The sequence below is a fragment of the Mustela putorius genome, unplaced genomic scaffold, assembly GCF_011764305.1.
Source record: "Mustela putorius furo isolate JIRA1106 unplaced genomic scaffold, ASM1176430v1.1 tig00003867_pilon_pilon_pilon, whole genome shotgun sequence".
In the NCBI taxonomy this organism is placed as follows: Eukaryota; Metazoa; Chordata; class Mammalia; order Carnivora; family Mustelidae; genus Mustela; species Mustela putorius.
Genome location: NW_025422019.1, coordinates 14,470,505 through 14,483,591, shown reverse-complemented (window position 1 = coordinate 14,483,591; position 13,087 = coordinate 14,470,505). Strand labels below are relative to the sequence as shown.

General features: G+C 40.6%; 1 protein-coding gene across 2 annotated transcripts in view; it reads left to right on the top strand.

The window, feature by feature from the left end:
* The window catches only part of NCKAP5 (NCK associated protein 5), a 971,589-nt gene extending 958,563 nt beyond the window's left edge, over positions 1-13,026 (top strand). The window contains exon 17 of one of the 2 annotated variants that reach the window (XM_045066496.1): positions 11,490-13,026. In XM_045066496.1, coding sequence (XP_044922431.1) covers positions 11,490-11,771 — 282 coding nt within the window. In that variant the 3' untranslated portion in view covers positions 11,772-13,026. The remainder of the gene's footprint in view (positions 1-11,489) is intronic. The other variant, XM_045066499.1, reaches the window with a different exon arrangement.
* Positions 13,027-13,087: the final 61 nt, after the last annotated feature.

Sequence of the window (13,087 nt, the reverse complement as noted above, 5' to 3'; positions counted from 1 at the left end):
AATATATTACAGAGGTGGCAGAGAGAGAACAACAACAACAACAAAAAATTGCATGCTGCCTGGTACTAGAATTTTGTACTAAGTCCCCTGTAATTTAATCTCCCTACAGTTTAATTTCATGATTTGATATACCCAGTAATATTGGTGGGTTTATTGCCTACACAGTCAGCCTTGTTACTGCCCCTAAGAATGTCATCACTGTCATGTTTACACTGTCACTCACGTCGACACCCCCCCACCCCCATCTTAAGGAGGTAAGAATCAGAATTTGGGCACGTTGTCTTCCACCAGACTCAGATGAGGTGAGGCAGCACTCGCTGGCTGAAGGAAGCATTTAAGAAAAGGACAGAGCCAATGTCTGTGCCATATATCATGGGCCTGCTCTTTTGAATAACATTTCATCCGCTGGGAAGTTTTATTGTCTTGGCTATTCCTCCTGGATTTCCAGGAAGTGAGGGCATCTGCTGCCTCACTCCACTGCTGGCCACGCCCAGCGGGGGGTGCAGAATAAAGGGGAGGATGCAGAGCAGAGAGCTGCCCAACCAGGATGCCATAGGATGTGAGTGCACGTGTCTCTGCTCTTGACACAGATAGGAAATTGCTTTGGCCAAAGTAGACAATCGTCAGACATCCATTCATGCCTGTTTCACCCTGGTTCTGGATGCTAACCAGGCATCTGAGAGGCCAGGCCACTGCTGGTATGTCTGTGGGTTGTGCTAGCACAAGTCACGTGAAAGTCTGAACTAGTCTTATTTTATATGTGTCTTTGTCATGGAAAAACAGACATGACAGGAAACTTGATCAAGTCTCTGAGCTCCAGAGGAAATGATGTAGTAAAAGCAGATCTAACAGGGACCACCTTTATTGATATGCCATGAATATTATATCTCCAAGAGATATAATACATGATGTCGAGAATCTGAGAAAGAAAGCAGGATAAAATCTCATCTGTGGCTTCAAGAAGTGTGTGATCTAATTGAGAAGTGAGACATTGATATGAATACAGCCTATATTATAAAATACTCATAAGTTCAGAGTCAAACAGACAGTTTGGCTGTTTAGGCCAAGAATTCATAGAGAAAAAGATCCTGTGGGTGAGTTATTATAGAAACAAAATGAGCAGCTCTGAATAACTAAAAAAAAGGGGGGGGCACAAGTTCTAAAAATTGGTCATTATTGCAACAACGTGGAATTAGAGAAAAGAGAAGAAATTCTCATTTAAGCATGTTGAATTTAGGAGATAACTAGGCCCAGAGAGGTTAAGAAAGGTGAATGGAAATAGTAATTAGTTAACCTATGAGAAACACTTGCCCAAATGCTGTTACAGATGAAAAATGGAAAAAGACTAAAAGAAGTTAAGCAAGTCAAGGGCATTAATTCAAAAACAGAATTGGGGCAAAAAGGCATATCCACAACTTTGCGATTGACAAGATACCTGTGTTCTAAGTGTCATTATTAGAATCAAAGAGCAGGCTAGATAGATTATTTCAACTTATTTCTCAAGGATTCATCTCCTAAAACATCTGAAGCTTTGTTCTATATTGCTATCATATTAATGAATTTTTAAGATGTGTATTTCATGTGAGCAGTAGTTTCTGTCTCCTATACCACTCTATTCCCGGTGTCTAGAATACTATCTAGAACATAGCAGATGCTCATTAATATCTGTTGAATAAATAGGTAAATAAATAAATGATATGGCAAGAGCAGCATTATCTCTGTTTAAATACTCATTAACATCTGCATACAGAGTTGAAGCAATGAGTTCACAGTCATACTGTGGCAGAGCAAGGGACAGAATCCAGAATGAAAGCAGATTTCCACTGGCATTCTCTCAGCTAGGACATTCTTCCATCCTAGAACCCTCCCCGCCCGCTGCTTACCGGGTAACAAGGGATAAGAACATCTTTACAATTGTCACAATAAACTAGAATTGAACACAGAATGGAAAGCTCAGTATTCCTAAATATTTGGAATAATTCCCACCAAGGAGTCTTCTCTCTAGAACAAGGATCAATCAATGGGTGCTGATTCTGAGTTGCCCTGACTTCAAGACTATGTCACATATCCTTGGGGAATAACTAAACTACATCCAGAGCAAAGGCTGACCTGTCCTAAAGCTGAAACATGGATGGCATTAGGAGATGAATAGTTCAAACATAGAGTGAACACTCTAACATCCACGGATATCTGTGTTCCTGGACGAACCTTACCTAGCAGTCCCATTGGACTCTACTGGCTGTTGTAAAGTGCCTAATAGATTGGATGCCATAGCATAGTGTGACTCTCAAATGATCTACCAAATTCCATTAGAAGTAATTTCCGGTTGCCTCTTTATAGGTTAATGAATAACATGAAAAGTTTCTCCAAGGCTTTGGCACTCACAGCGTGCATCATAATAAAAACTTAGCATTTCCAGACACACTTTGATGATGACCAGCATTATGATGGTGTTGGAGATCTTTCTTTGGAAGGAGAACTTCCATGGGAGGAAAAAGTTGTATAACCTTTTTACAGACATCTGATCCTACAAATAAGTGTCTTTTTGTTCTTGTAAGAGGAGCCCTACATCTATCACTCCAGAATGAAAACAGCCGTATGGCCCCGGAATACACAGATGGTCGTTTCATACTGTATTTTCCTCAGTCGTTTCATACTGTATTTTCATACTCACAGGCTCTCTATTGCTGGACACACACTGACATCTAAACCAGACATGGCCCAGCTTGCTGGATGGATAGGGATCAGACTTAAGACATGAAATGCTGGAAGAGTTCGTCAAAGAAAAAAAGTCTAGTCAATTTTTTAAGTGAAGTGAGAAGCATATATATTTCTTTCTAGTCATAATAGTGCCTATAAATTAAAGGCAGAAAAGGCTTGATGCTTCCATTCTCATCAGCAGGAATCATTAACCCTGACAGTAAAACAAGCAGATTTAGAAGTTCCCAACCCAGCACCTGCTCAATTCTCATTCTTGAATAAAAAAATTAGTTAATTTTTTAGTTAATTTTTAGTTATTGTGCTAGAAGAAGAAAAAGGAATCTAAGAACACAGATAAGCATGTTCCATTTAGCTAAAGCTAATTACACAGGCCAGTACCAATGAGCTGGCTTATTTTCCTGATGCTAGGTGGCTTTAAACAGTGCAGATTCTACTTTTGGAGAAATTGAACAATATTGATCTCATCTGATGTAATACTGAAGGTGACCAACCTACATTTTAAATTAGATTTGTAGATTCATCTACAACCTGGAAAACAAAAATGCAAAAATATCTTTTCGGATGGGCATTTCAAGTGATGGCGCTCATGTTGGAGTTTGCAGAACTCAGAGACGTGAGTTCTTTGAGTTCTTTGCATGTTCCTATAACAGTATTATCCAGACTTACTCATCACATGCCTTTCCTCTTCCCAAATGCCTTCATCTGCCATGAGCTACATTTGTGGCGGTTTTTCGTGATCCTTTTTTCTCTTCCCACTGACATAGGCATGTCCCACATCTTCCCTCATTTTCTATATATGGGAGCATTTCCAATCTTTGCGATAAAATGATTTCTCTTTCCTACTGCCTTTTGGATCTAGTTTTTAAATGTCCTTTGGGCCACTGTTTATCTCTGAGACGAGTTCTTTTCCTTTCTACAAGGTGTTATTTTCTAGCTCCCGTTTCCTTCCTTATGGACCTCACTTCATGCCTTTTTTTTTTCCTTCCAAAAAGTAAGCTCACTTTTTTCCCCGCTGGGTTCAGGGGTTCCAGCGAAGGTCACTAAAAGTCATTGATCCTGATAAAAGACAGCAATATAGTTAATAATATAGTCATAAAAACACATCTCAGCTGAAAATTACTCTTTCACCTAATAAAACCAGTTTGCCCTGGAGATACTGAAGAATCTTCGGGAACCCAGTAAGGAAACAGAGAGTGCCCTCAAGTGCTGAATCACATCTCCCGACCAGTGGTTGGAGGGAGAGAGTAGTTCTCTATTACCAGTCCGTCACATTAATTTTTCAGGAGGGCAACTGAAGAGTAATGTATCCAGTTGAGGTAATAAAAGGAACTGAGCACTGGGAGAAAGTAATTATCTGGGTTGGAATTTGACCTGGTTAGCAGGGTTAACACCACAACTCTCGAGAAAAGTCTGGAGGGTGTCTGTTTCACCAAAGGTCATTCTATCTATTTTTATGTCTCACTCAGAAAGTAGCTCCGCCAGGAGTACAGTAAGAGGTGGCATTAAAGGGGAGATTAGTGACTCTGAGGAAAGAGAAATGACTTCAGCGGCATCTTTTCCCTTGAGATTGGCCCTCCCCCAGCAAATATCACTTAACGTAGACTTTGCAAAGTGCACAGACCTTCAACTAAGGAGCCCAGGATTAAAATATCTCTTCCCCATTCTCACAGCAAGAGCATAACACAAAACTCTGCCCTGAATTCATCCTTCCAGTGCCCAGGAGTAGCTCATCAGGGAAGACATGAGGGAAATCATACTTTCAACTTGAACCCAACATCCAGGACTAACCAAACTGTCTCCTCTTTTAGATTTATCTGCATCCACCTGGCAGCTCCTCTGTCTTTCACATGGACTGAATCACCTCTCTCCTGTTTCTTTGCCCATGAAGACTTTTCTCTGCACAACTCCACTCACTGTCATCTATGAGGTTTTTTGTGTCTTTCATAAACTTGATCCCCCTCCCCCCAAGAACTACCTCCTGCATCTTTTTGGCCTTAGAGCACTTATGACTATCTAGTTAAAATCTGCATCATCATACATAATGAAAAAGGTTGGGTGGTGAGGAGGGGGCATGGTGAAGACACTTCTTCCCAATTTCAGGTGCTTCTTTGCAGGTGGAGGGAACTTCCTAGGGTAACACTCCTAGCATCTCTGGCATCCCCTCCATTCACTTCTCCTCCGAAGAAGCAGTGGTAGCTGCTTTAATTAGCAAGTCTAGGAGGAGAAGCACATTTCTGTCTTATTCCTTTATGCAAGAGGCTTTATGGGAAGATACTTGCCCCCAGCCCCAATAGTTACCAGGACTATTTCTAGGATGAGTACTAGGAAACTCACTTATTTGCAGTGAGAAACCTCATCCTCCAATGTAAGCTTCCTCATTAATAAAGCCCATATTTTATTCTCCCACCAGCCTTTTTCTTTTATCTTAGTCTTCAGTTTGTTCAGCACTAAGATGGGGAGGAGAGCTATTTACTGTGCCAATAAGAGATGCACAGAAGACAGCCAATTAAGAATATTTTAGAGTCACGGAGCTTGATAGAGCAGGAAGATACTAAAAACTTTAATGTAAAGACACTTAGGTATGGAGGGGTCACCAAAGTAATTAACACAATTCCAGGAAACTAAACACTGGCTTCCAAATACCTGGTCTAGTGCATGGTGAATAAGATCCCAAATTCTGTAGTCAGAATACTTCTGCTTAAATCCTGACTTCCTAACTTACTAACCAGGTGTGTGAGCCTAGTACTTACACCTCTCTACTCTGTATATATACATAATTATACATTTATACACCTAATGGGGATGATAGGGATTAAATGAAATAACTTACTCAATGCATTCAACCCAGTACCTGATACATAGTAAGAGCATTTGGCAAATATAGCTATTTTCCTAGCAAGGGTTTTCTTGAACTGACTGGCAGTGAATCTCTATAGCAATAGAGAAATAAGACTATGCTGATGAAGGTACTGTTCACACTAATTTGTGCTGGAAATGCCATCCTCTTTGTAAGTATTAATGCCCAGCTGAGGAACGGTGCTACACTTGAATTTCACAAGAAGGTCTGAATCTCCTTCTGACATCTTACAGTAGATGTACTCACCAATATTTTCAAGAGACAATCAACAGATGGAAACTTGACTGAAAGAAAGAGTGGCCTTCATCATAAAACACTGATCCATTACACAATCTTGTGAATTTCCTGTTTGTTTCCTCTCTGTGGGCAAGAGTATCTGGCCATGTGTAACATGGATCTCTTTGAAGCTGATATCATCAAGGATATGTTTTTTTTTTTCCTGGTTTATCACTTGAGTTTTTCTCTATCACCTTATATCATTCTCCCCATCTTTTCCTTATGGCAAGGGCCCATATCACCTTCGATTTTATCCTTCCTGGTGTTCAGGGCACTGGTCTAGGCAGAATCTCTACTCCATGATTATTGTTGACTGTGGAAGTAAAAAATGGTATATGGGGGAGCCTGGGTGGCTCAGTTGGTTAAACGCCTGCCTTCAGCTCAGGTCGTGATCCTGGAGTCCTGGGATCGAGCCCCACATTGGGCTCCCTGCTTAATAGGGAGTCTGCTTCTCCCACTGACCTCTCCCCTCTCAAGCTCTCTCTCTCTCTAATGAATAAAATCTTTAAAAAAAATTTTTTTTTTAATGGTATACAATTCTGTGTTGAAAATCAGGAAAATGAGTTTCCAGGTTGAATTTCCCCTGAATTTGAATTTGTGTGAACAACAGATTCCATAAATACCCCATGGAGAATATATCCCACATTAGCCTCCCTCGCCTTCCAGACTGGTGTAAGACTGAGTGGAATCTTAGATGGCAGAAGTCCCTGGAAATAAAAACTATGTATGATTGAAAACCCAGATACTGAGTGATACTTAACAAGTCTGGGTGGGGTTCTTAGAACCCCTTATGATAGGAACCTCTTGATGTGTTTTCCTGTCTTTATAGTGATCCTGCCCATTACAGAATCTGAAAGGGCAAGAGACATAGACTATTCGAGCAGCTCTTGCCCCTACAGTAGACACAGAACGGTGGCAGATGCAACAGGAATCCCATGGAATGCCCCCGTCTCATCGTATATCTCCATCCTCTTCCCCTGTCAGAATCCTTCCAGGAGCCCCCTCTGCGGAACTGCCTCTGAGAATCAAGACCACACAGTTATTCACACAAAGCCAGTCGCATAGTAGATGGCTCTGATTGATTGATTAATGTTTGACTACAAGGAATTAAATTAATTGAGGTTTAATTCCTTCCAGGGGATTTCTTCAAACTGTGTCACTATCTACTTGCTTGAATTATCACTCAGAACGCCGTGGTTACACTGAAAGCAGGAAAATATTTCAAGATTATGGCAACGTTATGTATTTGAAACAGGAAATATATTTTCTCCTGCCCTGTTCATCCCTACCTTGTTCCCAAGTGCAATCGAAAGCCCTGCTAGAAAGTGAACTGTACAACTGTTGCCACCTATAGGTGACAAATGTAGCCTATTCATTTTATCAAAATTCCAGGAAGACACAATATATGAAGGAAATGAGGGTGTCCCAGGGAACCTCCGCAATCCTCATCAAACACTAATCTGTACTAGGCTTTTTCTCATGACTTTGGGTGGTGGTCTGTGATGCTCACTTCAGATGCTCCTCAGATTTAATAGTGGCTGGTATTCATAAAGCTCTTTTCCAGGTATGAGGGGAAGAGCGTGGCTTCTGCAGGCCGACTTCCCCGGGGCCAACCCCAGAGGCCACCATGTACTGCTGCTTGCCCTTAACCAGGTGACTTCACCTCCTCGAGCCTTGACTGGCTCCAAATGGAGAAACTAATGACACCCCCCCCCCCACCAGAGAACTGATGCGAGGCTGAAAACAGATAGTCCGTGCGTCGTGCGTAGCAGAGTGTCTGCACAGAACACACTCTCAATTAAATACTAACTGTTATTACCATGATTAGTCTGCAAAGCACCTTCGCATACAGTGGCTGCAGTCTAATGTGCCCTGTTTTGTTACCGCTCGACAGATCATCATTAGCACACAACTGGGTGACCTCGAGCCCTCCTTGTATCTTACACGTAAATGTTAGAGGACATCAACATTTTTTAAAACACCCGGGATCTGACAAGACAATGTTGAATCCAGCTTGCTATGCTTCTAATTGGAGGCAGGGAAGTAAGATGCTTTTGTGCTTTTATTCTTAGCTGTCAGGACTCCTGGCGTACGTAGCCAACTTGGTACCTTGCTGATGCTTGAGAGGACTGATCCGTCAAGTCTCCACTGAGAATCCCCTGGTGACTGAGCAAGGGGCGAGGCCCCTAGGGAGAAAGCTGGTGGGGGAAGGAGGAGGAAGAGGAGGAGGTCAGGCAGGACATAAATGGATAAAATATCTTCTCTACCTCAGAAGTTCAAAAAATGTATACAAAGACTGCCATTTGACATAAAGAGGGGGGTTTGGGGCTGTTGTTTTTGGTTTTTTCTTAATATAAGCAAATTAGTTAAACATCAGAGGACCTGAAACACGAGCAAGTATTGTTCTAGATGGGTGGCCTCCTCTTCAAAATCCGAAGCTCTGGACCCACGTTTCTGCATGGCGACAATTAGCTGCTCCTGTCCCTAGAACGGACACATGGTCTTGAGCTGACCCCAGTCCTCACCACTCCCCATCGCTCCCCAACACTGAGGCTAAATGCCTGGTAGCTGGATTGGCCCTCTTGCACTGATCTAGTTCTTAGAGTCAAGAAATATCTCTGTACCCACCTTTCTTTAAAAACCGTGAAAATAAAAGCAAGAGTAAGAAGGCCATGTGAGTTTTCTTACGGGGCCATTCCTTCCTTTTCGTCACCTCTGTAGGCCTTTGTTATAATCGACTGAGGAAACGAAGCAACAAGCATGAAACATGTGGAAAACATGGCGCACTATTTATGTCCGACACAGTGGGTCTTTCAGTGGTAAATAACTCCTTCCTCATCTCTACCTCAATACACTGAGTTATACTTATCATCTGTCTGTGGGCCCTCCCAGGTCACAGGTTCTTCCAGACTAGGTGATTGTCAAATTTTCGCATGTATCAGAGTCACCTGGGGAGCTTGTTAAACACATTTGCTGGGCTTCAGCATTTCTTTCTTTCTTTTTTTTTTTTTTTTAATTTTTTATTTATTTATTTGACAGACAGAGATCACAAGCAGGCAGAGAGAGAGAGGGGGAAGCACGCTCTCTGCTGAGCGGAGAGCCCGATTCGGGGTTCAATCTCAAGACCCCGAGATCATGACCTGAGCTTTAACCCACTGAGCCACCCAGGCACCCCAAGGGCCTCAGCATTTTTGATGGAGTAAGTCCAGGCAAGGCTCAAGAATTTGCATTCCTAACAAGCTCCCCCATGATGCTAGTGCTTCTGGCCTGGAGGACAGTTTCAGAAACACTGTCCGGAATAAGAATCCTGCCTCACTCTTATTTATTTATTGTACTATTTATTGAGCGTCTACTAGTGTGTGTTGGGCCTCAAGGTGTTCTATTTCGACTACTTGCAATAATCCTGAAATAGTTGTGTCTTATCGCCGTTTTACACCTGAGGAAGGGAGATCAAGGGCGCTCCCACAGCCAGTTAAAGGGCAAAGCTCGGTTGTTTCTGCCTCCAGAGCCTCAACTTCTCCCTTGGCCACACCTGGCAATTTGAGGCTGCTGTCTATCCCCAACACCAACGCCTTCCCCCTGCATCATGTTCGCTTCTCTAGTAAGTGTTTATGGAATGAATTTGAGATCCATTTGTGACCAGAAATGGGCAACGAAAATGCTCATGCTTCTTGAATAAAGAAAAAGGGAAGAGAGATTCAGGCGAGGAGAAAACTACCGTTAACGTCCTTTATTTACCGGCATTTGGTACATCAAAACATTTCCGGCTCCCCGTGTATTTTTAATATTGTACTATGTATAACTCTTTATTTAAAATGCCTGGGAGCAGTGCCTGGGTGGTGCTGTCGGTTGATGTCAGACGCTTGGTTTTGGCTCAGGTTGTGATCTCAGGGTGGTGAGATCCAGCCCTGAGTCAGGCTCCACAACTAGCGTGAAGCGTGCTGGAGATACACTTTCCCTCTCCCTGCCTCTGCTTCTCAGGTTTGCTCTCTCTCTCTCTCAAATAAATAAATGAATTTTTTTTTTTTTAGGTCTAAAAATTGGCATGGTATGAAAAAGGGCTTTTGCATGGTGTTAGTCTTAATTATGGAGCCACTTTTCTGGAAGCACTTAGAGATCTGTTCCTTAGCTTGTGTCTGGTTTCAAGGCAGCCATTTGAGATTGAAAATGAACTCTGTAAGGAATGCTCCTCTAAGTTAATGGTAGAATGAAATAAGCATCACTCCAAGGATGATTTTTAAATATTCCTATAGAATTGTGCCATTTCCATAAAGGAAAGAGAAACTGTGTCTTAGTCTGCTCTTGGGACACCAAAGCCATCCACTGCCATATCTTTTTCTTTTCTCTTTCTATTAAATATTTAGCATATGAGAATCAGAGGCTTTGACTACGTGTGTTGTTCCCTGGATCAAAACACAGTTTCTTCATTTTATCTTTGTGCATCCAGCATAACAATGTGGGGGATGGGTTGGGGAAGAGAATTGCATTTGCCTGAGCCTGGGACAATAGCAATAGAGATGGTCTGCCAAGTTATTTAAATGGAATATTTGGGTGGCAAAATGAAAAAAAAAAAAAAATCTTGTCTTTTATTACATAAGAGCACGGTTTAGCAGGAACAAGAGCATGGAAGGCAGTCAGCCTGGAATTCAAATCCTGTTCACTTGCTGATCCCGTTACTTGCTGAGTAACCTTGGGCAAATAACTCTGTCACTCTGAGCTGTGTTTTTGTCTTTAAAATGAGGATACAACTTGCAAGTCCGCTGTGAAAATGCTTCTAGAGAAAATATATTTAGTGAGTTTTACATGATGGATGCTTAATAAATGGTAGCTATTATTATATCTAAGCTCCTGTCCCTACTTCTTCCTGGTGTTTGGATAGACTTTTTGCCCAAAAGAGGAAAAGAAGAAAAGAAAAGCATTGGTTTATAGAATTTACCTACAATAATTGAATAATTGAGTATGACCACCATGTTCTAGAAAGTCCTAGAGACATCTGGTAATTGGTCTGGCTGGAACCTCCTGGAGGGGAGAGGTTACTAATGGGCAGAAGTGTTACTATGTTTTCTTAGGCCCTTGGGCTTCTTGGAATCTACACCCACAGACCTGGAGATCAGGTCTGCAAATATCTTAGGACTTGTAAAGGGACAAAACAGATGACGGTGCTTCTGACAAGTCTAACAGGTACTGAAACTTCATGGCAACTTAAGGGATTGTATACCTTTTTTTCCCTATATAGTCCCAACTTCTGGCTGAAATTCAGTCCCTATCCATATTTAGAAACAAGACAACCAATAATACTTAGTAAGAAAAGAGAGGAGTTTGAAACTTTGATGAAGACATATAAGGCACTTTACCTGAACAAATTTCAAGCAGATCCATTTAAAATGAAATTAAGTGGCACTTTACCAGTTTGCAAATCGGGACCTATTTATCTCAGTAAAATGATTACAGTCTTGATTTATCCCTAAAATTGGCTTTATTATTACCTTTAATTATACAAGAAGGTTGTTAAAGACTTGTAGGTTCTCTCTATCCCTTTAAATTGCACGTTATGCAGACAATAATTGAATATTGGATAGAATAACTTGATTTTCCCAAGAAATATGTCTCTAATATTTTTGTCTTTTTATTGCAGAAATTGAAACAAGTTGAAGAAACAAAAGAAGATCCTGAGAATAGATTATCTAAAATTTCCCTGGAGTCATTCAATAAATATAACTGCAAAACTATGATTTTGTTAGAAAAAGAGAAGAACTCTCTGAACAAGGTTGAAGGACAAAAGGAAGAAAAAGAAAAAAATGAAGAAGCATCTTTGAGTAGCACAGATAGGCCTGGGGTAGACAATTTGGAATCACTGAGTGATTCTTTGTATGATAGCTTCTCTTCCTGTGCAAGTCAGGGTTCAAATGATGTATAAAGGACCTTTTTTAATTTTTTATTTTTCTTAGTGAGCGGAAAATGGAGCACTTAAGCAACAAGGGGGTGTGGGGAGGGGAATAGAGACAGCAGCAATAAAGCCTGGCAACACCAGAGACTGCATTGTCAGATTCACAGCAAGCAGCCCATGGGAGCTTCCTTCTCTGACAGGGCAATAAAGATAGGCTCCATTTGTTGTGTGTCACGAGGACGAAATGGAAACACACCCACAATACAGAAGTCTTAATTTTGCACTTTTTTTGAATACTTGTACAGAAGTTGTAAATTTTTGGAAAAGAAATTATATTTGTAGCCAAAAAAAAAAAAAAAAAAAAAGCAGCAATAAATTGAATCCGTGCCATGCTCTTGAAATGACGTACTAAGTGTTAGAAGTTGATAATATATTTTTTAAAAATTCCAGCTAAGGTGTCCTTTGACTTCACTATCCTAGTGTCAAATTGTTTGTGGGTTCACCCTGTAAAGCTAAAATGGCCCCGCCAAAAATCAGGGGGCTCCTGGCCATCTCTAACTCACAATCTCAAAGTGATAGGAACATTAATACCAGTGCAATTTCACAATTGTTGCCAGAGATTCGAGTTCCAGTAGGAAACGTAATTCTGCTTCCACTGAAAAATGTAACAGGTACTCAAAGGGTGACACTGATGTGAAGGGAAGTGGATCAGAAGTGACCTAATTGTATGTTCCACAGCAGGTTTTCCCTCCAAACATTTCCTTACATCCTCTTCTCCTTAGTGCTTCTTTATGATTGTTAACCATATTTGTTGATATTTTTTATCTTCCTGCTCTATTAAAATCTGGGTAATCTAGAAATGAAACCAAATCCTTATCTGTAACTTTCACTTTTTAAAAAATAAAATGAATGGTTGGTGCTACAAAAAAATTCATACTTTTTAAGATACTTTTTTTTTCTACAAAGTCTGTTTATATGTGAGGATAAATTCTATTTTAAAGGTTATTTGTATTTTTTCTAGATGTGAACTATTTATAATTGCTTTTGTACAGGAGCTTGTAAACTAGGCTTAATAGAAATATTTTTAGGATCTATATGGTTACTTCAGTACACACTTATTTGTTAAAAGAGCATTGTATAATCAGTGTTATTTGGTTAATTTGTGCAATTTGTTATACTGGATTTTGTTATCTTAAATGAAAATTATGTAAAGTGTCATTGTCTTTCAGACCTCTAAAAATTCTTCTGTTTCATTTCTGAATAAAAGTCCTATCACAGTTGCACCCTCTGAAATCTTAAAAGAACTTGTTTAAGAATCCTTTGGCCCAGTTATTTGAATCTCACAC